Source organism: Candida pseudojiufengensis (genome assembly GCF_024610245.1).
Source record: "Candida pseudojiufengensis strain CBS 10847 chromosome Unknown scaffold4, whole genome shotgun sequence".
NCBI lineage: Eukaryota > Fungi > Ascomycota > Pichiomycetes > Serinales > Debaryomycetaceae > Lodderomyces > Lodderomyces pseudojiufengensis.
This window is the reverse complement of record NW_026261529.1, coordinates 780,297-805,186: the sequence shown is the minus strand read 5'-3', so window position 1 is coordinate 805,186 and position 24,890 is coordinate 780,297. Positions and strand designations below refer to the sequence as shown.

The following is a 24,890-nucleotide window of genomic DNA, read 5'->3' as shown; positions in this document are numbered from 1 at the left end:
TCCAAACATCAAATAAAATAAATATAAATCTTGATTACATAATTAATCATCATCATATTATTTCGCACGACACAAATTTAATAATCAATAATCTAGAGCTTATATCAACAGATTATATCAATCATACTAAAAGTAAAACAGCTATACTACAAATACAACTAGAAATATGTTTAGGAGAGGTTTAATTAACACGAGGTTTATTCCTAGACTAGTATGTTTTCTTTCAAATCATTCCAAATATATTCAAAGGTACTAACTTCCAGTAGAATTTCCAACAAACAAGATTTATAAGTTCAGAAATAAAAGAAGCAATAAATTTAGCAATAAATTCAACTCCAGTAGTATTATTTATGAAAGGAACACCAGAATTTCCACAATGTGGATTTTCAAAAGCAACAATACAAACTTTAGGACAACAAGGAGTTGATCCTCAAAAATTTGCTGCTTATAATGTTTTAGAAGATAATGAATTAAGAGATGGTATAAAAGAATTTAGTTCATGGCCTACAATACCACAATTATATGTTAATGGAGAATTTGTTGGAGGTTGTGATATTATTTTAAATATGGCTCAAAATGGTGAATTAAATGAATTTTTAGAAAAAGAAAAAGTTTTAATACCTGAAGATGATAGTGTTAATGTTGATGTTAAACAAGCTGATATAAAACCAAATAGAGATTAAAATATTGGGGGGAAGATTAGAAAAGAACATGAGAAAGCTGGTTGTTGGTTGTTGTATATAGAATACATTTAAAGTTTGATTTAAAAAATAAATGAATCGATTTCATGTCAGTAATTCATTCTTTTCTACACGACAGATACTCTGCAACAAACAATGAGCCTACTTGAGAGGGAACAAAGTTGAAATTAGTCTTTATAATGTTTTTGCAAACAAGTAAAATCCTTCTTAAATTTGAATCATGATTCTTTTCTGTTTAAGTATGATTACTAATTAGTTATCAAATTCATTTTATAGAGCAGTGTATGTATACCAATCAAACATTGATGAATTCTTTTAATGATTGATAATACTCCTTAAATAAAGCATTGAATTAAAAACTCATCAAATTGATGTAATACTTCAGAGATCAAATTTCATATATGATGAATTTTTTATTAAGAATTGAATTTCAAATTTAAAATAAAACCTATATAAAACCTAACTAACTAATATTTCCAATAAAGACTAAGATAAAAGTTTATCTTTTTTTTATAAATGATATATTAATATATAATAATAATAATAAATAAATGACCCCAAGTTTAAAAATAAAAACTGAAAAAAAAAAAATGTGAAACTAAATATATATAATGATGGGTTAATTAATTAATAAATGCTATAGCTTGATTTTGGTTGGGTTGTTGTTTATTGACCTTCTATTTCATTGACTGTATGAATTTGACCTGAACTTGAACCAGTTGAAGAAACAGGTATTGTGGTAGTATTGTTGACTGTTGCTGTTGCTGTTGTTGTTGTAGCATTACTATTTGAACAACTTCTTGATCTTTTTATAGAAGATTTTCTTCTTGATAATAAATTTGAATCATTTAAATTCATTGTAAATTTATAATCACCATTTATTCCAGAAATTATTGATGAAGATCTTGTTTGATATTCTAAAATTTCATTATCTGAATTTGAATTTGTTGTTGAATATTCTTCTTCATCTATTTCATCTTGAATTAATTTAGTTGATGGAAATTGATGAGTGTTTTGTGGTGGATGTTGACTTATAATATTTTTGGATGTATTTGAAGAATTTGAATTTATAATTGAATTTGCTAAACTATTATTTCTTGATCTTGTTATTAATTTTGGAGTTAATTGTAAACTTGCAATTTCATCATCTAATTCACTAACTTCATCATCATAAATATCATCTTCTTCAAAATTATTTGATGATGAATTTATTGGTTTTAATTCTTTATTATTAAAAATATTTTGTAAATTAAATTCTTTGGGGAATGGTGTACGAATAAAAGTTGAATGATCTCCTCCAACATTTATTCCATCATCTGAATCTTCATCTGAATCTGAATCTACTTCTTTTGAACCTTCAGCATCTTCTTCTTCTTCATCTTCTTCAATTTGTTCAATGAATTGTGATGAAGCTTCTTTAAAATTTTCACCTCCTAACATTGCAGGATTATCAAATACAGTTTTAATAGCACGAGCTCTTGGTGAAAGAATAGGTTGATTTGACATTGGTATAGTTAATTCACTTTTGTTATTACTATTATTATCTTCAATATCTTCAATATGATCAACTTCATAACTTTGTTGAAAATAATCACTTGATTCAATTTCTTGTTCATTTTTTAACCATGAATGATTCCAAATTTCTTCAATTGTAATTCTTTTTTCAGGATTTATATTTAACATTTTTGTTATTAAATCTTTGGCTTCAATACTTATTTCATCCCACCATGGTTCTAAAAATACAAAATCTCCCTTTATAATTTTCATAGTTACATCATTTGAATCATCATCATAAAATGGTGGGAAACCACATAATATAGTATATAAAAAACAACCTAATGACCAAATATCAACAGCTTTTGAATATTGATTTTTTTTATTATTATTTGTAAAATGTTTTGAATTAGTGGTGTTTGAATTACATGTTATAACTTCAGGAGCAGTATAACCAGCAGTACCACAAGGAGTTTTTAAAGCAACTTTAAATTGATCATCATCAATTAATTGTTTAGCTAAACCAAAATCAGCTAATTTAATAGTACCAATTGTACCTCCACCAATATGAGTTTTAAATTCTCCTTCATCTTGTTTATTATCATCATCAGATTTTCTTAAATTTGATTTAAAATCCTGTGTTGAAGATCTAGGAAAAAATGGAATTTTTTTAAATAATAAATTTTCAGGTTTTATATCACGATGAACAATATTTAATCTATGTAAATTATCAATTGCTGATAATAATTGTTTAAAAATATGTTTTGATAAAATTTCTGAAAAATAAGTATATTCAATAATTTTATTAAAAATTTCTCCACCATTACAATACTCTAATATTAAAAAACAATTATCTTGAGTATCAAAAGAATTTTCTAAATTTAAAATATTTGGATGATGAATTTTTTTCATAATTTTAATTTCATTTTTAATATTTTGAAATTGTTTTAAAGTTAAATGTGACTTACTTATAATTTTTATTGCAACTATTTTATTTGAATTTAAATCAATTGCTTTATATACTATTGAAAAAGCTCCTTCTCCTAATATATTTATTAATTTATATTGATTTGGTAAATCTGGATATAATTCATTTAATGATGAATCAAATGTAAAAGATGCATTAGATGTATTTTTTGGAATGAAATGGTTTGTTGTTGTTGTTGAATTATTGGAAGTTGAATTTGAAGATTCAGTTGGATTTGAAATTGTATTATGTTCTATCATATTATTACTTTTACTTTTAATGTTGTTATTATTATTATCATTGGAAATAATTGAAGATATTATACTTTCTTCAATACTACTTGATTGATTTAAATCAAAAAAATCAGGTGAAGAATGATGATGTGATGAATTTCTTGTTATGTTTAAATTTGAATGTGATGTAATATTAGCTTTTGTTATTGCAGTAGTTGGTTTAGTATTATTTGTATTATTATTATTAAATAATTTTTTAAAATTCTATTAAAAAGAAGGAATATTAGTTAGTAAATTTGAATTTGAATATGAAAAATTGGTTTTTGAATATATCAATAATATCAATTTCTTTGTATAGTGAATTATTACAACATGAATAATAAATAAAATTATCAGTTGAAAATTTGAATAAATATAAAGAATTGGATTAATAATAAATATTATAATAATTATAATAATTTATCTTGGATTATTAAACAATTCTTTATATAATAAATTTGGAAAATTTCGGATTTCAATATGAAACAAATTTTTCTTTTCTTTCTATTCTATATTTCTTTTCTATGAATGCAAATGTTTTGTGAATTATTATATAAATCTGTTTATAGTAATAATTAATAATAATAGTAAAGTAAATATTCGGTAATAAAAAACAAATTTTAAGTTACCATTATTTGCATGAAAAATTTTGATCTGATTATTTGGATTTGACTAAAAAATTAACACACACGATAAAAGAAACAATATAAAATTTTTCACCATATTAAAATTCCATTTTGTATGTGTTTGTGTAAGTTTAATAAAAAATTGGTCGTGTAATGGTCTCGGGAATTATCATCAGGAAGAAATGTACACAAAGATCAAATTCAAAAGTATATTGCTATTACTAAGTATTAATAGTAAGTAAGCTTTTAATACTATGAACTTAATCAATCATACATTCAATCTGCTAATGAATACTTTTATTATTTAAATGACCCTATTGATATATGGAAGGCATTGTCATATGAATATCATGATTGTTTTGAACTTGCTTGTACCACCTAATTTATATAATTGTGGTATATTCGTATATGAATTGATGAGCCATGATCGTATAAAGAATTGCTTATTTGTTTTCATTAGTATGGATGAATATTGATAAGTTTATTTTGAGTAAATTTGAAATGAAATAAATTGGTAGTGCGGATCTCCATATATTAAATTTTGTATGTGATTAATAAACTATCTAAATACGAACTTTGTTTGAAAAGTAAACTACAAATGAATGAATGAGTGAATTAGTGAATCTACTTTTTGACTTTGAATATGGAATGAATTGATATTATTGATATTGAATTAAACCAATGTAAGAATTAAAAAAAAAATACGTACCTCTACTATTGGCATAATTTTAGAACTATATGTTTGGTGATTATGAGATTCAAAGTAGTTTTTAACAACCTATGATGATCTCACTTTGGATTTGAATATGATAATTGTATATAAAACTGTATGATGAGTCTAGATAAGTCCAGATAATTCTAAGTTTTTTGAATTGAAATTGAAATTGTTGTTGTTGTTGTTATTTTTTAAGTTATTTGATTAAACTTTATACTACTAATACAAATAGTGATTTTAACTATAGAATACAAAATTTGAAATAAATAATCTATTGTATTAATACACTTGTTTTCTTGTCTGATTTAAGATGGAATTGAATGAATAAGTAGTTGAATATGAACTTGGTTGGTTGTCTTTTTTGATTTGAATGATAAATTTGGTTGTAAAAATATTCAAAAAAATTAATTGATATTAATGATTTGGTTTTGTACTTATATTTATTTACTTTAATTATTTATTACTATGTATTATGTTAAGTATGATGCTCCATAGTTAAGATTATTATATGCAGAATTTCCTTTTTTTTCTATTTTATTTTTTTTTTTGTTTTTTAATCTTTAAAATTTTGAGGGGAAAAAATAAAAAATAAAAAATAGTATAGTGTGCATATAAATACCTGTATATAATGTTACGCTTACTTAACTTATTATGTAAGTAAATAGTAGTGTACTAACCAGCTGGAATTTTTATATTGTGTTGTACTTTATGTATATGCACTACTTTGATTTTTTTTGTTTCATAGTACACGATAATATACGTTTGGTAGTAAAGTGAAAATTATGTTGTTGTTAACAATTTGCATATTAATATATATGATAACAAATACAAACCAATGTTTTAAAAGAGTATGAAAGTTTCAAAGTTTCAAGTTGAAATAATGGTATGATTTCTTAGCTTTTTTGAAATTGGGAACGTAAGCTAAACACTACTAAAGTTGTAAGTGGAGATAAAACGTAGGCTTTGTCAATCTGATACTACTCCGATCTTTAATAAATCTCTATGATGTAATTAAATATAAATCAATACGTACGTATTTGGAAAATAAATTAAAGTTTAAATTTTATCAACAAAAAGTTTTCAATTTCAATCAATCCTCGAGAAATTTTATGTTTATTTTAAGTAAGAAAAAACATAAACAATATGATAGATAGATAATTTGATCTAAATTTAGATATAATACTTATCATATTGTTTATTTAAATTTATGCAATAATATTGAAGTTGAAACCCAAGTTTTGTTTGTCCCAATTTGTTTATTGTTTTGAAAGAGACGTACGTACTTTTGTAGTATTCTATAGCACAGATTTATTAGGCGTTCTTCTAATATTAGTAGACAAGTGATAATTCAGTAATGTAAGACATTTTCGTTTCTATTAAGTATGTACTGATTTGATCTGTCATGCAATACTTAAAATGTATAATTACATCATACTAATTAGAAAATTTTATTGTCCTAGAAATTTAAACAATTAGTTGATGAGTTGTTGTTATTGTTAGTTCCAGTTAAGTTACGAATTGATATATTACTTTAGACAAAAGCATTAAAGAGGACAATAGATTGATACCAAATTTTTTAATTATTTAATTGCTTAAGCCAAGATTGTTGTTATCAATTATTGTTGTTACTTTGGCTTTAAGTATACACAATTTTTTTCCGATTCTTAATTGGTTATATTAAATTGAATGTTCGGTGGGGAGTTGGTTTGTATCGTATGTTTTCTTTATAAAATAGGGATATTTTTACATTTAAATTGTAACATTGTAATCATAATTATTCACCTTTCTTTTGATTGAAAAGGGTTCTTTCATATTATTATTTCTCTTATATTACATGTATAACCTAATAATATCTTAAGAGGTTTTTTATTTCAATTTAATAAATTTTTTGAAACAATATTTATTTATCAATAAAGCGTACAATGAAATTACTAAGATTAATGTACCTATTACTTGTTGTTTCTGAATTAATTGAAAGAATTAGATAATAGATTTAAACATCAAATGAGATTATCTTCGAGAAGAAACTTTTCAGACATGTATATCAATGCAAATCAAAATAATGAATGATCTTTCTAATACATTTGCATAACAGATGTAAATCAATTCTTTTCAACACCATTCATCCAATTCCCTCTATTCTATTCGTTTTTCACTTCCGAACTAATGACTTAAATCAACTGACAGTAAATCGCAAGAATAAAAAGAAATCTCTCGAATCATGACCCATAAATTTAGTTGTCAAACAAAAAGAAATATATTTACTTCATATGTAGTTGCTATTGAATCGTTTATAATATTTCATTTATATCCGTATTTCACTTAATTTAACTTCAACCCACCATGTTCTTCCCCCACCTTTCGCTAATTTGAAACTACCGAAATCATTTTGTAAAGTAGGTTTGTATTATTCTAACTTGTAGGCTTATGTATGTCTCGGGTAAAATATGAAAGACATGATAACTCTTGAGTTGTTCGTAAAAATAAGTTATTGTTTTGTTACCAAAATTTTATACCCGAATAATCTAAGTCCGAATTGATATCAAAAATCTACAACACAAAAAAGAGGAAGAACAACATGAGCAAAGTTATAGACCGAGAAGGATCATTCGGTTGGTATTTTGAGTTTTCATTTATGTATGTATGTACTTTTGTAAGTATTATTGATTTCGGTCGGAGTTCGATAGATTATCGATATTTCTAATTAGGTAAAATTTAGTATTAGATATAAGTTAGGGAATAGATAAGAAGAAGAACACGATATTATTAGAAATAGAAACAATAGAATAATCATAGAATAGACTAAATTAAGTAATTAAGTAAACTCACACACTTTCTCTACCCAATTTTGATTTTCCCCACGGAGATTTATTATGAAATTTTAGTAGAAATTTAGTATAAGTAACTATTCTTAAATATTGTTTCCAATACTTTCGGGATTCATTTTTTGATTTTCAATTCATTCCTTGTTGCTACAATGCCAAAATAAACATAATAGATGAAATTGTGGAAAAATTTCAAAGAGATATGAAATTTGATAATTAGGAAAAATTCAAGAACAATAAAGCGATATCAGGAGTAAAATTGATAAACAAAATCATGAAGTACTAAAAAAGTTTAAATCTTTTAGAATTTGATCTTTGTTTATTGAAGGAAAAACACTAATCAAAGGTAAAACTCAGCCTAATTCATTTCCACATTATTCAAATTATTGCGAAGTAGCGGGAAAATAATTCGTCAGCTATTAATGTAAATTAGGCAATATATGTAGATCAATTTCAAAAAGAATGAGATCTTTGTATTCACTATTTAGTACTCCTTAATTTTTTGATTTAAAGTTTTGAGACAAAATTTGCCCTTCGAATTAGTTTTTCTTATTGCTTTATCTTCAATTTAGAATAAAAAAAAATCAAATCAAGATCAAAACAAAACATCACAATGTTAGTATATCGAAATTCTTCTTTGATTAGTGAAGGTACATAATTAACTCAAATTGATTTTGATTCAATTTGATCTCTTTTAAAACGTTTGAAGAATTTCGCTGATCTCTTTTCACCAAAATTGCAGATTTGAGAATTTGTGTAGATTTCTTGTGTTTGTATGTAGGTACGGATGTTACTCGAAATCTCGGTTGTAATTATGGTGATTCTTCAACAACTTTTTTGCCACACCAGTCTTGATAGCTAATAGGGTCTTTGAGGTTAGCTCGTAATGAATCCTGATTCTTGTTAAAGCTGCTGGCCTTTAATAAAGTTGTAAAGTTCTATTACCTTGAAAATTAAAGAAGTTGTATCGAACTTCATTGAATTTTTTAAACAGTTGTAAAATTTGTACCAAAATTGTTGCAAAATCAAATTATTTTGTCGTATAACTTTTGACTCACTGGTGCTCATTTTAATTCTTGAACTCTCTCCAAACTAGTATCAGAGCTATAGCTAGATTGGAGCAAGTCAAGTCACTCAATTATTGACTACTCTGGCTTTCATTTAAAGTGGGCTCTATCTTAGCTTAATCTGCATCAGACCGCTACCAATCTGTTGATAGTGCATCTCTCTTACATTTCAAAACTTTTATTTTTTTTTACAACACGCTCCAAATAAAATTTAGCAGCCAAAAAACCAATCAAAAATCATGTCATGTCAGATATAAAGAAAAGGAAAACATATTCATCAGTTAATGTTGATTATAAACTAATAGATCAATTGAATAAAGTGTTAGAAACAAATGATACTCAAAATTTAATTCAATTTATAGAATATGGAAATCTTGGTAAAATTTTACCAATATGGTCTTATTATTCCTCTTCAAATAATCATAAAGAATTTGTTGAAATTACTAATAAATTGAATAATATACTTTTCATGATTAATGAATCAAAAGATTTATTCTTATCACAACGACAAATCATTATTGATACATCAAAAGATATTTTAATTAATTATTTAAAAATCATATATAGAGCATTATCAAGTTTAAAACCATCATCAACAAATCCAACAATTAGATTATTAAATCATTTAGTAAGTTATGATTACGTGATATGTATGGAATTCATGAATCAATTTGATTTATCATTACCTGTATTACCAAAATTATTAATTCCAACAAAGATTGAAATTGAAAATGAAATAAATGATAATTATTCAATAAGAAGTAATTTTTTAAAATTTTGGATAAATCTTTGTTCAAATTTAAATTATATTAATAGATTAGATTTATTATTAAATTTTAAAATTACTAGAAATATTTGGAAATATATTGAATATGATACTTTATCAACTTTAGAAAATTTAATACAATTTTTAAATAATAGAGTATTAGATGAAATAAATTTTAAAAAGGCTCAAAAATGTAAGATTTTAAATGATAATTTTATGTTTAAAGTTCAAACATTATTGACAAAAATAAAAGAACCATTTTTTATGGAATTTATGATTAAATTAACAACAGATTATAAAAATGGTATTGTTTTCCCAAATGATGAAATATGGTTTGAAAATTCAAATATTGGTGTTGAAATTGATATAAACAACAAGACTTTTAAAATAGCAAATAAATTAATTTATACTTTATTAACAAGTTTAAAACCAACAAATTCAAATAAAGAAATTCAATTTATTACAAAAATAATAGGTAGTTGTCAAGAATTAATTCCACCTTATATGAATTATTTAGTACAACATGGTGGAGGATATAATGATCCTTCTTTAACTTCTTGGTGGATATCTCATGTTTTATTATATTCAAATATTTTACAATTACAATTACCAAAATTTGATATTAATTTAGAATTTACAAAATTTGATCCGAAATTGATTACTGAAAGTATTGTTTTTGCACCATTACTGAAAAATGTTTTGGTGGCTGGATTAAATTCAGATAAAGGGTTAATTGTTCAATTGACTTTACAATTAATAATGTACATATTAATAAAATTAGAAAATATTTTACAAATTGTTAATATTAGACAAGAACTACTATATACAGTTTTCAATTTACTTCCAGAATTAAGTTCCTATGTTCAATTACTTTCAAAGCATAATTCATCAAAATTAATTAAATTAACTGCATTAACCATTATAAATAAATATGAATCATTAAAACCAAATTCAACAAATCAAATATCATTACAAAAATTAATTTCAAATGGAGTATCAAATATAGTTTCAAAAACAGAAATAAATCAATATGATTTATCAATATTAGATATTTATATGAATTTACAAAATCAAGATTTTAAATGGTGGAATAAATTAAATAATTCAAATTCATTTTTTACAACATTAATTAAATTATCATCAAATTCAAATTTATCAAAAAATTATATTATAAAAATTTATAATTTAATTAATAAATTAAGTCAAGATAAAATGTTATTTAATGAAAATTTATTAATAACTCCAATATTATCATTAATTTATTCAATAAATTCATCATCAATGTCCACCAAGTTTTGGAATATGATTGATGAAACTATTTCAAGATGTATTAGAACTCCTTATAAATATCTTGATATTTCACATTTAAAATATAATGATTTAAGTATTTTTATTATTACATTACTTGAACAATTTAAATTTATTGAACAAAATGATGAAAATTTAGAGTGGTTGGGAAGATTTTTTAAATTTTTAATAATTTTTGGTAATAATGAAAAAGACTTGAGGAATTTATTTCAAAATATCAATCTTGATTCTACTAATATTTCATCGAATTTAGATGATAATTCAATCTTGGAAATTGCTTTCAATTATGAAAATAAGGAACTAAATTTATCAAAATTATTAAAAGATAAAATCATAACTTCAAATACTGAATTTTTATCAATTTTATACTTACTTAATCAAACAAATTCATTAAATGATATAATTTTCCCAATAATTTATAATTATTTAATAAATAGTGATGCAAGAGTACAAAATTATTTTGCTTCAAAATTGGTATGGGAAAATATAATTTTTGATGTTTCTAAAAGAGAATATTATAATGAAATACTTCAAAACTTATCAAACGTTGATACTGATTCATTAGCTGAATTTGTTTGTGAAAATTTAAAAAATGGTTCAGCAGAGTATCATGAATTTCTTTGGACATTAAAAGATGAACAAGTACAATCTTTGAGTAATGTTGAAGATGATGCTATTTTGTCAGAATTTGTTAAACGTAAATTGTCCGTTAATTTTGATCAATTTTATTGTGCTTTGTCAAATGATAAACTAGCTTCTCAAATTATTGATTCAAATTTGATATCCTTATCTGAAGATCAATTAAATCAAATATTAAATGAGATCGTGTCAAACAAAGATTTTAGAATTTTACCAAATTTAATTAATAAATATTTTAATATTGCTAATAAGTTGTTGGATAAAAACATTGAAGATGATGAACTTAATATTCTACTTGCATCATCTATTATTCAACAAAATTTAGAATTACCAACAAATTTTCTCAATTCCGTTATTTCAATAATTGAAAAACAATTACACGAAAATATCGTTTCAAATTGGAATCAAATTTTGGTAATTTTATCATTACAAGAAAATAAACATATTGAACAAGTATTAAAATTAATTGAATTTAAACAAACATTAAATCCAATTTTTATTGATTATATATCTAAAATTCCTCAAGAAAAAGAATTAATTATATGGTTACATAAATCTATTTTATATATTACTAAATCATTTGCTGAATTAAAGGTCTTTTCAACAAATTTTGATGAATTTTTAAAAAATTTTGGAGATTATTTATTAAATTCTAAAATTTGGGATTTAATTCCTTCAAATGTTTTAAATACTCAAATTGAAGTTATATTAAATTCCAATTTTATAAATAATGATGATTCAATTTATTTAAAATATTTGATTAAAATTTTAGTTATTGCACCAAAACGGAAAATTGAATTTCAAAAATTATTTCAAATTTCATTAATTTCATTGAAAAGTTTAAATGATATACCAACATCAAAAAATCAAATTCAAAAAAGATATTTTGAATCATTTATTTTATATATATTATTTAATTTTGATCATTCAAAATTATCAAATTTAAATAATATGGAAATTTTATTAGAAAAATATCAAGGTTTAAATAATATTGATGATCAATTGATTTCTCAAATTTTAAAAATAATGGAATCAAAAATTTCAATCTCATGGATTAAAAAAGTTTCAAATTGGGAATTTAGTGAATTAAAACCAAATAATGAATTATTTGAAATGGATAAATTAATTTTAAAAAAGAATAATGAATTTATTGTTACTTTAAATAAATATATTATTGAAAATAGTTTTAATATTAAAGAATTTTCATTACCTAAATTAAATCAAGGTTTAGAATTATGGGAACAAATTGAATCTTTAGAGTACCACCAAGAGTCATTTGAATTAACTTATAATTATGAATTTTTAATAATGATTATATTAAATAATGAAGAAATTTTAAAATTTAAAAAATTAGAAGATGGAAGTATTGCTAGTGTATTCAATATCAAAAATTTAATAGATACAGGAATTTTACAATTTATAATTTCAAATATATCAAATAATCAATATCAACAAATAACAAATATTATATTAAATAAAATCTTGGTATCATTAGACGATGAATTAAATCAATTTTTTAAAGATAAAAATATTTTTAAAATTTATTTATCAACTATATGTTTTACACTACAACAAGATTATAAAATTTCAAATTTAATTTGGTTTATATATTCTCAATTTATACCAATATTATCAAATCCTGGTCATTTCTTATATGAAAAAACATGTCGTTATATATTATCACATCCAAAATTAAATAAAATTGAAATACCATTATATAATTCAATTTTTAAAGCTATTGATACTGAATTTTATTATAGAGAATTAATTTGGTTAATTGAAAATATAACTGAGGGAATAAATTCCAAGGAAAATTTAAATTTATTAAATTCTTATTTTATTGAATCAATTTTAAATTTATTAAATTCAAAATTTATTAATATAAAATTAAAATCTTCAATTTTAAAATTTATATATAAATTACAATCTATTGATCATGGATCTGATTTATTAATTACTAGATTTGGTATATTATGTGATTTATCATTATTAAGTAATGAATTTGTAGTGAAAGATGATGCAAAAGATAAAGATAAGGAGGACACTATTTTTAATAATCAATTAAAATTAAATTTTAATGAAATTATTTCAAGATTTGGAGTAAGTAATAGTAAAAGAATTGAAAATTGGTCAAATGGTGATTTTAAAGATAATTTAAAAAGATTACATAGTTATATAAGTAATTGAATAATTTGCATTAAAAATTTGTTAAGAAAATTGAATATCTCATTTATTAGTTGTAGCATCATCTTAGAAATACGTCTTAAAGTTATACATTTACATTGTAAATTTACTGATGATTTACCTCATACAGAACTTTATCTCAATTGGTATAGGTTTTAATAATATGCAGGAGATAATAGATAAACATTATTTTTTTAATCTTAATTTTAATCTTTCGTTTCATATTTAAATAACAAGTCCAAACCACCATTCAACACAACAAATTACTACAAAGATGAGTGTATGTTTAAAGCCTAATGAATATCTGAGATTATTGAATTTGATATACTAACAAAAAGTTTTAAAGTTAGGAAGACTAACACATTATGGAATAGATTTAGTTTTAATATCAATAATATTAGCAGGAATTCATAGAAATACAGGATTACAATTTGATATACTGAATTTTAATTCAATAGATATAAGACGTTGGTTTGGTAATTATTTATCATTTGGTGAATTATGTTATGATAAATTAGTTTCAATTTTAAAATTTTCAGGATATTTTAAACAAAAAAATTTAATATTAGATAATTTAAGAACAACAAGTAATAAAATTTTAAAAGATCAAACTGGTAGAGATATTGATGATTATTTACATAAATAGTATTGGTAAATTTGGTGAATAAGGGAGGAATTTGTATTTATTTGAGTAGGTTTTGTAATAAGTTGGAATTTAAATAGGTGATATATCGCCAAATCACAAGGACAAAGGTAATGTACGTAATTAAAGTTCTTAACTTATTTGGTTTGGACCTTTAGAGGGTAGTAAGAGTAGAGAATTAGAGTTCAACTGTTCAGTCATTGTCTAGATTATCAGGGTCCTGCATAAAAATTGTGAATTATAAACCTCTTACTTATTTTGCAACGAATGTAAAACAGATCATTATCATTAGATCCATGAAAAACAATGAATGGTATCGAATCAGTATGATCGAAAATCAAATAATTGTACAACCTAAGAATCAAAGATGCCTGAAATTTTAATTATATATTTTTGTATTGATAAATTTGAAAATATTTCAAAGAAAATTGATTCAAACATTTGTAAAAATTATCAGATATTACTCTTTTTTCACTTAACTTCATGAAACTTTTCAATAAATTTAAAGATGAGATTTTAAAAGAACAAGAAGAAGATGTAAATCAAACTTCCATATATTTGAATTCTTATCCACCAAAGAAATTAGCCCAATTGGGTTATGCAATTTTAAATTTAAATATAACCAATGTTAGAACTGGTATCAGTGGTAAAACAATTTTAGAATTGCAATTAGATAAATCTATTGCCAATGGAGAGATTGATACAAGTACAATGAAGACTGGAGATATTGTCAAGATTGCAAAGATGATTAAGGAAAGTAAGAAGGAGAATAAAAAGAAAAACACGGATGGGGATAAAGATGAAGATGAATTGGCGATTGAAGCAGTTGTTGTAAAAGTTACAAATCAACAAGTTACATTATCAGTGGATGGATCAATCAATGATGACAAAACTTTAGTACTTTATAACAACACAAATGATAATTCAAAGTTGTGGATTGTAAAATTAGCAAATTCAATCACTTATGATAGAATGATTAAAACAATGAATAAAGTAATAAATTTACAAGAATCTGATCAAAATGATATACATAGAATTCTACTAGGTGGGTCGAAATTCAACATAAGAGAAAATACTGATCCAATTGTTGATTTCTTTAACTCCGGTTTAAATCAATCTCAAAAAGATGCTATTAATTTCTCAATTAATCAATCAAATTTCTCAATTATATTCGGACCTCCAGGGACTGGCAAAACAATGACTATAATCGAATTGATTCAGCAATTAACAAAGAAAGGAGAAAAAATTTTAGTTTGTGGTCCGTCAAATATTTCGGTTGATACAATATTGGAAAGATTAGGTAAGAATTATAAATCAAATGAATTAATCAGAATAGGTCATCCCGCTAGATTGTTACCTGTGAATTTACAACATTCACTTGATGTATTATCGAAGTCATATGGTAAAGAAGTGATCCAAGATCTTGAAAAGGATATACAATCTACCCTTAGTAAGATTAAAAAAACAAAAAGGTATGCAGAAAGAAAAGCTTTATATCAAGAATTAAAAATGTTAAAGAAAGAATTGATACAAAGAGAAAGGAAAATCATATATGAATTATTAAATGGTGCGAAAGTTGTATGTTCAACATTACATGGAGCTGGCTCATTAATCTTAAAACAAAGTCAAGTCCAATTTGATACTATTATAATTGATGAAGTCTCACAATCCATGGAACCTCAATGTTGGATTCCTTTGTTGATTAACAATAATTTTAAAAGATTAGTAATTGCAGGTGATAACATGCAACTACCACCAACACTAATGAATAAAGATTCGATATTAGGACAAACTTTATTCGATAGAATTATTAAATTTCCAAATGGTGAAAAAATCAAAAATTTATTAAATATACAATATAGAATGAACAATAGTATAATGAAATTTCCAAGTATGCAATTATATGAAAATAAATTAATTAGTGATGAATCAGTAAAAAATATAACAATATCTGATTTACCAAATGTTGAATCAAGTGATGAAACTAATTTAAAATGTATATGGTATGATACTCAAGGTGGTGATTTTCCAGAACAAAAATTAGATTCAATAGGTGATTCAAAATATAATGAAATGGAAATATTAATAGTAAAAGCTCATGTAAATAAATTATTAGAACTAGGTGTTGAACCAAAAGATATAGGAATTATTGCACCTTATTCAGCACAAGTACAAATTTTAAAAAAACAAATAAATTCAAATAATATTGAAATAAGTACAGTTGATGGTTTTCAAGGTAGAGAAAAAGAAATAATAATATTAACATTAGTTAGATCAAATGATGCAAAAGAAATTGGATTTTTGAATGAAGAAAGAAGATTAAATGTTGCAATAACAAGAGCTAAAAGACAATTATGTGTGATAGGAGATTTACAATTAATGAATGATTCAGGTTTTAAGTTTTTAAAAAATTGGAGTAAATATGTTGAAGATGGTTATGAAGATAATGAAGTTGAACCTTATGAAATTGTTTATCCAAACATTGATGATTATTTAGAAAATTGAATTGAATTAAATTTAAATAAGTAGTTTGCTTAACTTTAAGTCGGTGATATTGAATTGATCTATTTTCAATTCTCAAGCTTTTTTTTGTGAAACTTTGAATCTCGCGATTTGTTTCATCAATTTTTGTTACACAAAGTCACGGTTAAATATAAATGCAACCAATTTTCATTCAATTTGCAACCAATTACTAAAATGAAATCTTAAAAAGTGTTTCGTCAGAATATGATTGGAAGAATTTTTACTGGTACTCATACATGTAATCAAAGCTTTGGAATTACCGATCATTTAGTTCATCATTTTTACGTTGATTACTTTTTTTCAACGAGTTATAAACAAAAAGTTAAAAATATAATAAATTTTTAGATTTTCTTGTCATAAATTATTATTTGTTTACTTAAACCATATTAAATTGGTCCATTTTTTGAAATTAGTATATGATGATAGGTTTTTCCATTCTATGACTTTTGATACTTTTGATACGTTTACGGTGATCATCAATAAGTCGAGATGAAGTTAAAAAATCAACTTTTTTCAATATGCTTATTAATAACGGTAGTTCAAGCTGCTTTAGTCATAGTCACTGAAACAAAATATGTAACTGTTACTAGAAGTGCAATAACTAATGAATATGGTACTTTTTATACTGAGATACTATTGGAAGATCCTACAACTGAAGTGGTATCACCCACAACAGTAGAAGAAAATATAATCCCAACTGCAATAATAACTCAGCCAATTTCCGTGCCGATTGAAGAAGAAAAAGAAGAGGGACAAGGATCAAATCAAGCTATTCAAGTTTCTATTATAACTCAAGTGTATGAAGTTCCTATTCCAGTGCAAGAAGTAAATGAACAGTCTGATTCTCAGCCTCAACCTCAAAACCAGCCCGAAAGCAGCCAATCATTAGTTGCGGATATTAAACAAGAAGTGCAAATTCAACAAGAGGAAAAACCACAATCACAAGTTCAATCACAACCTCAACCTCAACCTCAACCTCAACGTGAAATTCAACAAAAGTCTGAAACACAAAGTCAATCACAACAGAAACAAGTTGAGTCAGCACAGAATGTAGAGGTGGAACCAGAGCAAACTCAACAATCAGGTCCAACATTTTTACAAGAAATTTTAAATATTCATAACCAAAAAAGGTCGTTACATGGAGTTCCAAATTTACAATGGGATGAGACACTTTATAATTATGCACAAAATTATGCTAACAAATATACATGTTCTGGAACTTTAATCCATTCTGGAGGACCATATGGGGAGAATATTGCATTAGGTTACAAAGATGCTACAAGTGTAGTTGAAGCTTGGTATTCTGAGATTAAAGGATATGATTTTAATAAAGCTAATGTTTTCAATCATATGAGTCAAATAATTTGGAAGTCGGCAACAAAATTAGGTTGTGCTAAGAGGTCACCATGTATAAATGGTATGGATTTTTGGATTTGTTCGTATGATAAAGGAAATTTGATTGGAAGTGGAAAGGAAAATATATTACCATTAATTTAAAGTAGTTTTTGAATAAATTAGGTTCATCAATGAGGCTATTGATTTTCATTGATTCCATTATCTTTCTTTCTAACCATAAACATAAATAGTAATTGTTCTAAGTTTCTTGTTTATGCCCTGTTTTTGTCTGTTTAGTTGCAACGAATCATTGATTCACAATCGAAGAAAGCAAGAACCTTAGGTTTGCATAAACCAAATATTCTCTTTGCAAATTTATCTCTCTTCTTTTTACTTAGATCTACCTAACTATTCTAGGAAACTTTCAACATCAATTGCCCCCAACCATTTAAATTGGGGGAGATTTTAAAAGTTCAAAATGCGTGCGGCGATCCCCGACTTCGTACAACAACAATCAAGCAGCTCGAAATAATGGCTTGTGTTAAATTAATGCAATAAACATTTATCTATTAGGTTTAATACCACATGAGTTCTAGTGAAGGATAACAGGAACTGCCTAATTTTTGATGGTGATAAAAAGATGTAACACAAAACTGTAGATTCAGATATAATAAAATCACACAAAAATTAAATTAAATTAAAGATCTCGTAATTACCTATAAATATCTTGAACTTTCCCCCACGAAATCAATCATGTTCTCAAGATCAACATCCAACACGAACAAATGTCATCGTTATTCTCATTAGATGGTCAAGTTGCATTAATAACCGGTGCAACTTCTGGAATTGGACTAGGCTATGCGGAAGGATTAGCTTCTGCAAATATAAAACAATTGATATTGACGTATAGATCAGAACAAAATTTTGAAGATGCTAAAACAGCTATTTTGAAACTCAATGAGAACGTAAAAATTGATGGGATCAAAGTTGATTTTTTGAATGAAAATGAAGATGAATTAGTCGAAAAGATTTATGAACAAGGCTACAAACTTAGTACAACTGGAGTTATAGATATATTAATTAATAATGCAGGTATAACAGAAAGATATAATTTTGAAAGTTTCCCACAACAAAAATTTGATGATGTATTGAGAATTGATTTAGATATTCCAATAAAATTAACTCAAAAGTTTGGAACTAGGATGTTGGAGCTTAAAACTAAAGGTAAAATTGTTTTCACAGCTTCATTATTATCATTTCAAGGTGGTATGAAATCTACACCATACGCAGTAGCAAAAGGAGGTTTAAAACAATTTACACAAGCAGTAAGTAATGAATGGTCTAGTCGAGGTATAAGAGTGAACTGTATTGCTCCTGGTTATGTAGAAACTAAATTGACTTCAACTATGGAGCAACAAAATAAAGATCTAGTTGATAAAAGAATTCCTATGGGAAGATGGGCACAACCGGGAGATTTTAGAGGACCAATAGTGTTTTTATGTAGTGATGCTTCTAGCTATGTTACTGGAGAAACATTAGTTGTGGATGGTGGTTGGTTGGGTCGTTAAAAGTAATAAAATGAGAGAAAACTTTTCAATTTTGATGCAAATCTAATCTATATTACACACCGCCTGCTTCTCTATACCATCTTATACCTCTATCAAAGCTTATTACACATATTCCCTCATTTGAATCACCACCCAAACCTCCTCTTACACCCTTACCAATAAATTTTACACCACTAGGTATGCTTTCATCTTGTTCTTCAACAACATCTTCTTTCCCATGATCTAAATCAGTTATAGATATATTCAAAGTTGCTTCTCTTTCAAAGGTATCTAAATTCCATACTCTAACACATTTATCAAATCCACAACTTACTAAATTTTTACCTTCTGAATCAAAATCAATTCCTAATACCCAACCTTGATGAGCAAAACCACCTATTACATTCGTAGCGGCAGAATGTGAAGGTGTCGTTAAACTACCAACATTTTCACCATGTTGCACATCATACAATGTTATTGAACCTGAAGATTGATTGTCTCTTCCAACAGCTAAAAGAGTTCCACCTGGTGAAAACTTCAAAACACGTGGAATTGATGTTGATGAGCCGGACGTGGATCTACTTATGACCAAATCCGTTGATTTGAAAGAATATATTAATTTTAGATTTTCAAAATCATATAAGTAAACATCTCCATTTACATAACCTATGGCACATTTTTTATTGTCTGTCTGATTTATAGCTAGGGAAATTGCAAATGATTGTGATTGTGATTGTGTTGAGGTGATTGTAGATGATTTTGAAGTAGATGAATTTAAATCACCATGTTTTTCAAATGATATAGATATCTCATTTTCTGCAAGCGGTTCAATTTTTAATTTGTAAACTTCTGTTATAGAATTCATTTTGTTTACTAAAAAATAATCTTGTTTTGAAGCTGGATCTTTGTAAAAGCCAGGTACCCAAGTCTTACTCACTTTTAATCCTTCATAATCCTTTATAGCAGATACATCATCATTTAAGAAATATTTAAATACCAATTCCCCATTGAAACAAGATATAGCTATCAAAGTTATCTTTATAGATGAGCTAGGTAATTTGTTTTCATATATACTAAAGTGATGAATCCCACTTTTATTTATAAATATTGAAGTTACATGATCTTTTGGTACATGTATTTCATCTTGTTTATTATCCCAAAAATTTATATAACCATCACTTGATACTGTTATTGTGTGTTTATTTGTGATCTCTACCCCAGTTATATCTGATTTATGAGCTTGGGTTGTTGATACTGTTGATATATATTGTTTACCCATTATTTTATATTACTTGCAATTATCTTAATGTTAGTATTAAGTAGAAACCAAAATTGTTTCAAGGAAAAAAAAATTATTAGGAAGTTACAACTTAATAGATCAAGAATTATTGACCACTTCAAATTCAATAATCAATCCAAAGTTTAATTTGATAAGTCACTTTAAACTTCAAAATGTCAGATGTGCTAATCTCACTGATATCAATACAATCGATTTTTCAACATCGTTCATCAATTGAATCATCCCACTTTTTCAGTCCAAATTTATTTGTACCAACTTCACAAATAGTTGAACCAAATAAATTAATATTGAGAAACGACTCAGAAATATTCTTTGCCATTGATAATTTGGTAAGATGTTGTATAATAAATCCGATTACTACAAATTATAAATTACTAAAAACTTTACAACCTAATTTTGAAATTCTAAGCTTGGAATTAAATGAACTGGGTAATTATTTAGCTTTAATTGGTGAATCAAAAGTTGAGATTATTGTTTTACCTCCAAGATTAAATACAAAACAAAAATCAATACATGTCGAAAACACAAGGAATTATAAAATTGTGTTGCAAAAGGGTAAAATTAAGAAAATGATTTGGCAACCCATTATAGCTAGTGATTCTATGTTGGTAATATTAACTGATCAGAATGAAATTTTTGGTTATGATCTTAAGAAGTCAACCACTATACCAACGATTAAAATTCAAGCTAAAGAAAATTTAAATTCAATTACATTTGGATCAAGGAGTAAAATTAGTGAAGGGTTGAAATTATATGCTGCAACTGATGAGACAATTTTAAGATATGATTTTTTTACTGAAACTACGACGATTGCCGTCTCGGAAAATGCATTGGATGTTGCTATAGAGGATTCCAAATTAATCATTGAATTGATTGAGGAAGAATTTGAAGACCAACCAAATTCATCATTACTTCGACAAGCACAAGATCAATTATCTTATTATAAACTCCTACAATTGAATGAATTGCTGAAAAATTTTAGAGAAGTAAGATCTGTATATTCCCAAAATCCCATCGAATTATTTACTATAAGAATGAAGAACTTAGTACCCAAGCATGAACCAGAAATCGTTGCCAGTATTGGTGCTGATGATATAATTTCATTTGGAGATAATGAACAAATTTCTTTAATTGCAACTATACAAAATAATACTATTTCTTACTTCACAAAAGTTTTGGATACAAATTTCATCAAAATTAAGAAAGTACCTGATCATTACCAGAAACCGAAAAGAGGATTTGGATTTGTTGAAGTACAAGATGATATAAATGTGGAATTTGACTTTTATAAAAAAAATTTATCCGACTTAGATTTTATTCAATCGGAAATATTACCAGTTGAAGGATCAGGATACTTGAAAGCTGTAAATCATCGAGATGATAAATTTGTAGCTGTGATTGATTCAAATTTATTAACTATAAATTGTGAGTGGGTAAATGATTTAGTTGTCGACTTAATTAATAACAACAAGGACTGTTTGTCCACCATAAATCCAATCTACGACTTGATATCGAAAGGTAAAGACTTACAAGGATTTGCATTTATTTCTCAATTTGATAAAGAAGTTGCAATAGTCGTCAGAGACAGCTTAGAAATAGTCGACATAAATAAGGACGAAGAGGTGCATCATGAATCAACAAACAAAGGTGAGTTATTAATTGAAGATAAACCACACGCACCATCATTAAATTTGACAGAGGGACAACCATTTGCTGAAATTGAAACTAATTTGAAAAATTTGAAAAACTCAATTCTTAAAAGACCTCAAGGAGATTTGTCTCCATCAGTTGAAAATTTGGCAAAAATCAATGAAATTTCGATTAAAACCAATAAAGTTATTACAAATTGTTCAGTTTATGCAATAAAATTGCAATCGAGAATGATTTTACAATTAAGGTCACTTACTTTACAAGCCGAAACTTTAAAAAGTTTGTCTACCGCAGAAAAACCATACAATGAAAAAACCAGTAAGAGGATTTCCGATATAAAGCTAAAACAAGATAAGTTACAAGTTAAATTAAAAAACATTCAAAATAAGATAAATGATGAATTTTTTAAGATAAAAGATATTCCATTCTCAAATGATGAAAAGAAATATTTTGATGAAATTAATAAATGTAATACATTAAGTTTTGAACTTGTCAAAAAATTAGATGATTATAGGAGTCAACTTGATGAATTAAAAAAGGAGAAACATGAAAAAAAGAAAAAAGAAGCTGCTGACATTGAAGGTGAAGAAGCCTCCACATTGAATGATTTACGAACTTATCAAAAAGTTAAAAAATTAAAAAATTGGTTAAATCATCAAGATTCTGAAATTCATGAATTGATGGATAAGGTCAAAATCTATTGAATTGTTCAAATTGGTAAAACCGAATTAAAATTCACCTGCTTACGATCAGTTGCCAAAAGAATTTGGTCGGTAGTTTGCTGTAAAACACGACGACCGAACCACGAATAAATATGTAGAAGTATTTTAATATCAAAGCGTCCTCATTTAAGGGGTCCATTCTATAAGTACTTTAATAGCTTTATTTCTCTTAGTCTCAATTCACAAGTCTGTTTAAACACCTCATGGAGACATTAGTCATGACTGAACTGTTACCACTTTACACACATTACGTGTAGGTAACCTTGAAAAGCACACATATGATGAAACTAATGAGTATGGGTCAGTACAGTCGTAGGATGTTGCGAATGGAGTACTGATTGTTGTAAAATGATTCTTACAGCATCTTAAACTATGGTTATCAAGATTTGTTTACTGAGTAAATTTGTATTTTTTTTTTATCAACAAAATTACAACAAGATAGACAATAATAAAGCTAGAGCTCAATCAATCGACCAAACTCAAACATCCAATCTAGCTGACAGATATAACTCACTATGACGGATATAGTACAACCTTCATCTAGCACCACTCCAAATGATTATATACTAAGCTTATCCCAATCGCAGATAGATCATGATCAAAAAATAGGTATAAAAGCCATTAGATTGTTCCTACAAAGTAAAACTTCATATGACGTATTACCAGTTAGTTATAGATTGATAGTTTTGGATACATCATTGTTAGTCAAAAAATCGTTAAACATTTTACTTCAGAACAATATAGTTTCAGCTCCCTTATGGAATAATAAGACTTCAAGGTTTGCTGGATTATTAACTTCCAGTGATTTCATTAATGTGATTCAATATTATTTTCAATTTCCTGAAAAATTTGAATTTGTTGATCAATTAACTTTGGACGGATTAAGAGACATTGAAAAATCAATTGGAGTAGATCAAATTGAAACAGCATCAATTCATCCTTTTAAATCATTATACGAAGCTTGTGTAAAGATGTTACAGTCTAAAGCTAGAAGAATACCATTAGTTGATACAAATGAAAATGAAGCTCGTGATATTGTAGTAAGTGTTTTAACTCAATATCGTATATTAAAATTCGTTGCATTAAATTGTAAAGAAACCAAAATGTTATTAAAATATATTAAAGATACAGATTTGAATAAACAAAAAAATTTATCAACCTGTACGATGAATACACCAGTGATAGAAGTGATTCATCAATTAACATTGAACTCCATATCATCAATCCCCATTGTAGATGAAGAAGGGAAATTAATAAATGTTTATGAGGCATTTGATGTTTTGACCTTAGTTAAAAATGGAATGTATACAGACCTAGATTTATCTGTTGGTGATGCTTTACTAAGAAGATCAGAAGATTTTGAAGGTGTCCACACCTGTACTTTGAATGATAGATTAAGTACTATCATGGATACAATTAGAAAATCCAGATTGCATCGTTTATTTGTCGTTGATGATGAAGGAAAATTAATTAATGTCATTACCTTGAGTGATATATTGAATTATATATTGTTTGGTGAAGATTGAACGCATGGAATGCCTCCAATAAATTTAATCAATTAAGGGGTCGGCGAAGTAGTACAAATTGTATTACAGTCGGCTGGATC

At 25.7% G+C, this 24,890-nt stretch overlaps 10 protein-coding genes across 10 annotated transcripts; 8 read left to right on the top strand and 2 right to left on the bottom strand. All coding sequences in view use genetic code 12, as the record gives it.

Moving 5' to 3' along the window:
* Nucleotides 1-166: 166 nt before the first annotated feature.
* KGF55_003038 (monothiol glutaredoxin) lies at nucleotides 167-683 on the top strand (the record flags this gene model as incomplete). The annotated part of the gene is made up of 2 exons (XM_051757789.1): nucleotides 167-211; nucleotides 267-683. The coding sequence occupies 2 exons, from the start codon at nucleotides 167-169 to the stop codon at nucleotides 681-683; spliced, it is 462 nt and encodes a 153-aa protein (XP_051614479.1).
* A 684-nt stretch (nucleotides 684-1,367) lies between these two features.
* KGF55_003037 (uncharacterized protein) lies at nucleotides 1,368-4,784 on the bottom strand (the record flags this gene model as incomplete). The annotated part of the gene is made up of 2 exons (XM_051757788.1): nucleotides 1,368-3,659; nucleotides 4,770-4,784. The coding sequence occupies 2 exons, from the start codon at nucleotides 4,782-4,784 to the stop codon at nucleotides 1,368-1,370; spliced, it is 2,307 nt and encodes a 768-aa protein (XP_051614478.1).
* Nucleotides 4,785-8,911: 4,127 nt separating this feature from the next.
* KGF55_003036 (uncharacterized protein) lies at nucleotides 8,912-13,567 on the top strand (the record flags this gene model as incomplete). The annotated part of the gene is made up of 1 exon (XM_051757786.1): nucleotides 8,912-13,567. The coding sequence occupies one exon, from the start codon at nucleotides 8,912-8,914 to the stop codon at nucleotides 13,565-13,567; it is 4,656 nt and encodes a 1,551-aa protein (XP_051614477.1).
* Nucleotides 13,568-13,838: 271 nt separating this feature from the next.
* On the top strand, nucleotides 13,839-14,210 carry KGF55_003035 (uncharacterized protein; the record flags this gene model as incomplete). The annotated part of the gene is made up of 2 exons (XM_051757785.1): nucleotides 13,839-13,842; nucleotides 13,915-14,210. The coding sequence occupies 2 exons, from the start codon at nucleotides 13,839-13,841 to the stop codon at nucleotides 14,208-14,210; spliced, it is 300 nt and encodes a 99-aa protein (XP_051614476.1).
* A 480-nt stretch (nucleotides 14,211-14,690) lies between these two features.
* KGF55_003034 (ATP-dependent 5'-3' DNA helicase) lies at nucleotides 14,691-16,712 on the top strand (the record flags this gene model as incomplete). The annotated part of the gene is made up of 1 exon (XM_051757784.1): nucleotides 14,691-16,712. The coding sequence occupies one exon, from the start codon at nucleotides 14,691-14,693 to the stop codon at nucleotides 16,710-16,712; it is 2,022 nt and encodes a 673-aa protein (XP_051614475.1).
* Nucleotides 16,713-17,219: 507 nt separating this feature from the next.
* KGF55_003033 (uncharacterized protein) lies at nucleotides 17,220-18,227 on the top strand (the record flags this gene model as incomplete). Its single annotated transcript, XM_051757783.1, has 1 exon — nucleotides 17,220-18,227. The coding sequence occupies one exon, from the start codon at nucleotides 17,220-17,222 to the stop codon at nucleotides 18,225-18,227; it is 1,008 nt and encodes a 335-aa protein (XP_051614474.1).
* A 623-nt stretch (nucleotides 18,228-18,850) lies between these two features.
* On the top strand, nucleotides 18,851-19,633 carry KGF55_003032 (uncharacterized protein; the record flags this gene model as incomplete). The annotated part of the gene is made up of 1 exon (XM_051757782.1): nucleotides 18,851-19,633. The coding sequence occupies one exon, from the start codon at nucleotides 18,851-18,853 to the stop codon at nucleotides 19,631-19,633; it is 783 nt and encodes a 260-aa protein (XP_051614473.1).
* A 52-nt stretch (nucleotides 19,634-19,685) lies between these two features.
* SKI8 (SKI complex subunit WD repeat protein) lies at nucleotides 19,686-20,891 on the bottom strand (the record flags this gene model as incomplete). The annotated part of the gene is made up of 1 exon (XM_051757781.1): nucleotides 19,686-20,891. The coding sequence occupies one exon, from the start codon at nucleotides 20,889-20,891 to the stop codon at nucleotides 19,686-19,688; it is 1,206 nt and encodes a 401-aa protein (XP_051614472.1).
* A 173-nt stretch (nucleotides 20,892-21,064) lies between these two features.
* On the top strand, nucleotides 21,065-23,266 carry NUP82 (linker nucleoporin; the record flags this gene model as incomplete). The annotated part of the gene is made up of 1 exon (XM_051757780.1): nucleotides 21,065-23,266. One exon carries the CDS (start codon nucleotides 21,065-21,067, stop codon nucleotides 23,264-23,266), a length of 2,202 nt encoding a protein of 733 aa, XP_051614471.1.
* Nucleotides 23,267-23,799: 533 nt separating this feature from the next.
* On the top strand, nucleotides 23,800-24,810 carry SNF4 (AMP-activated serine/threonine-protein kinase regulatory subunit; the record flags this gene model as incomplete). The annotated part of the gene is made up of 1 exon (XM_051757779.1): nucleotides 23,800-24,810. One exon carries the CDS (start codon nucleotides 23,800-23,802, stop codon nucleotides 24,808-24,810), a length of 1,011 nt encoding a protein of 336 aa, XP_051614470.1.
* Nucleotides 24,811-24,890: the final 80 nt, after the last annotated feature.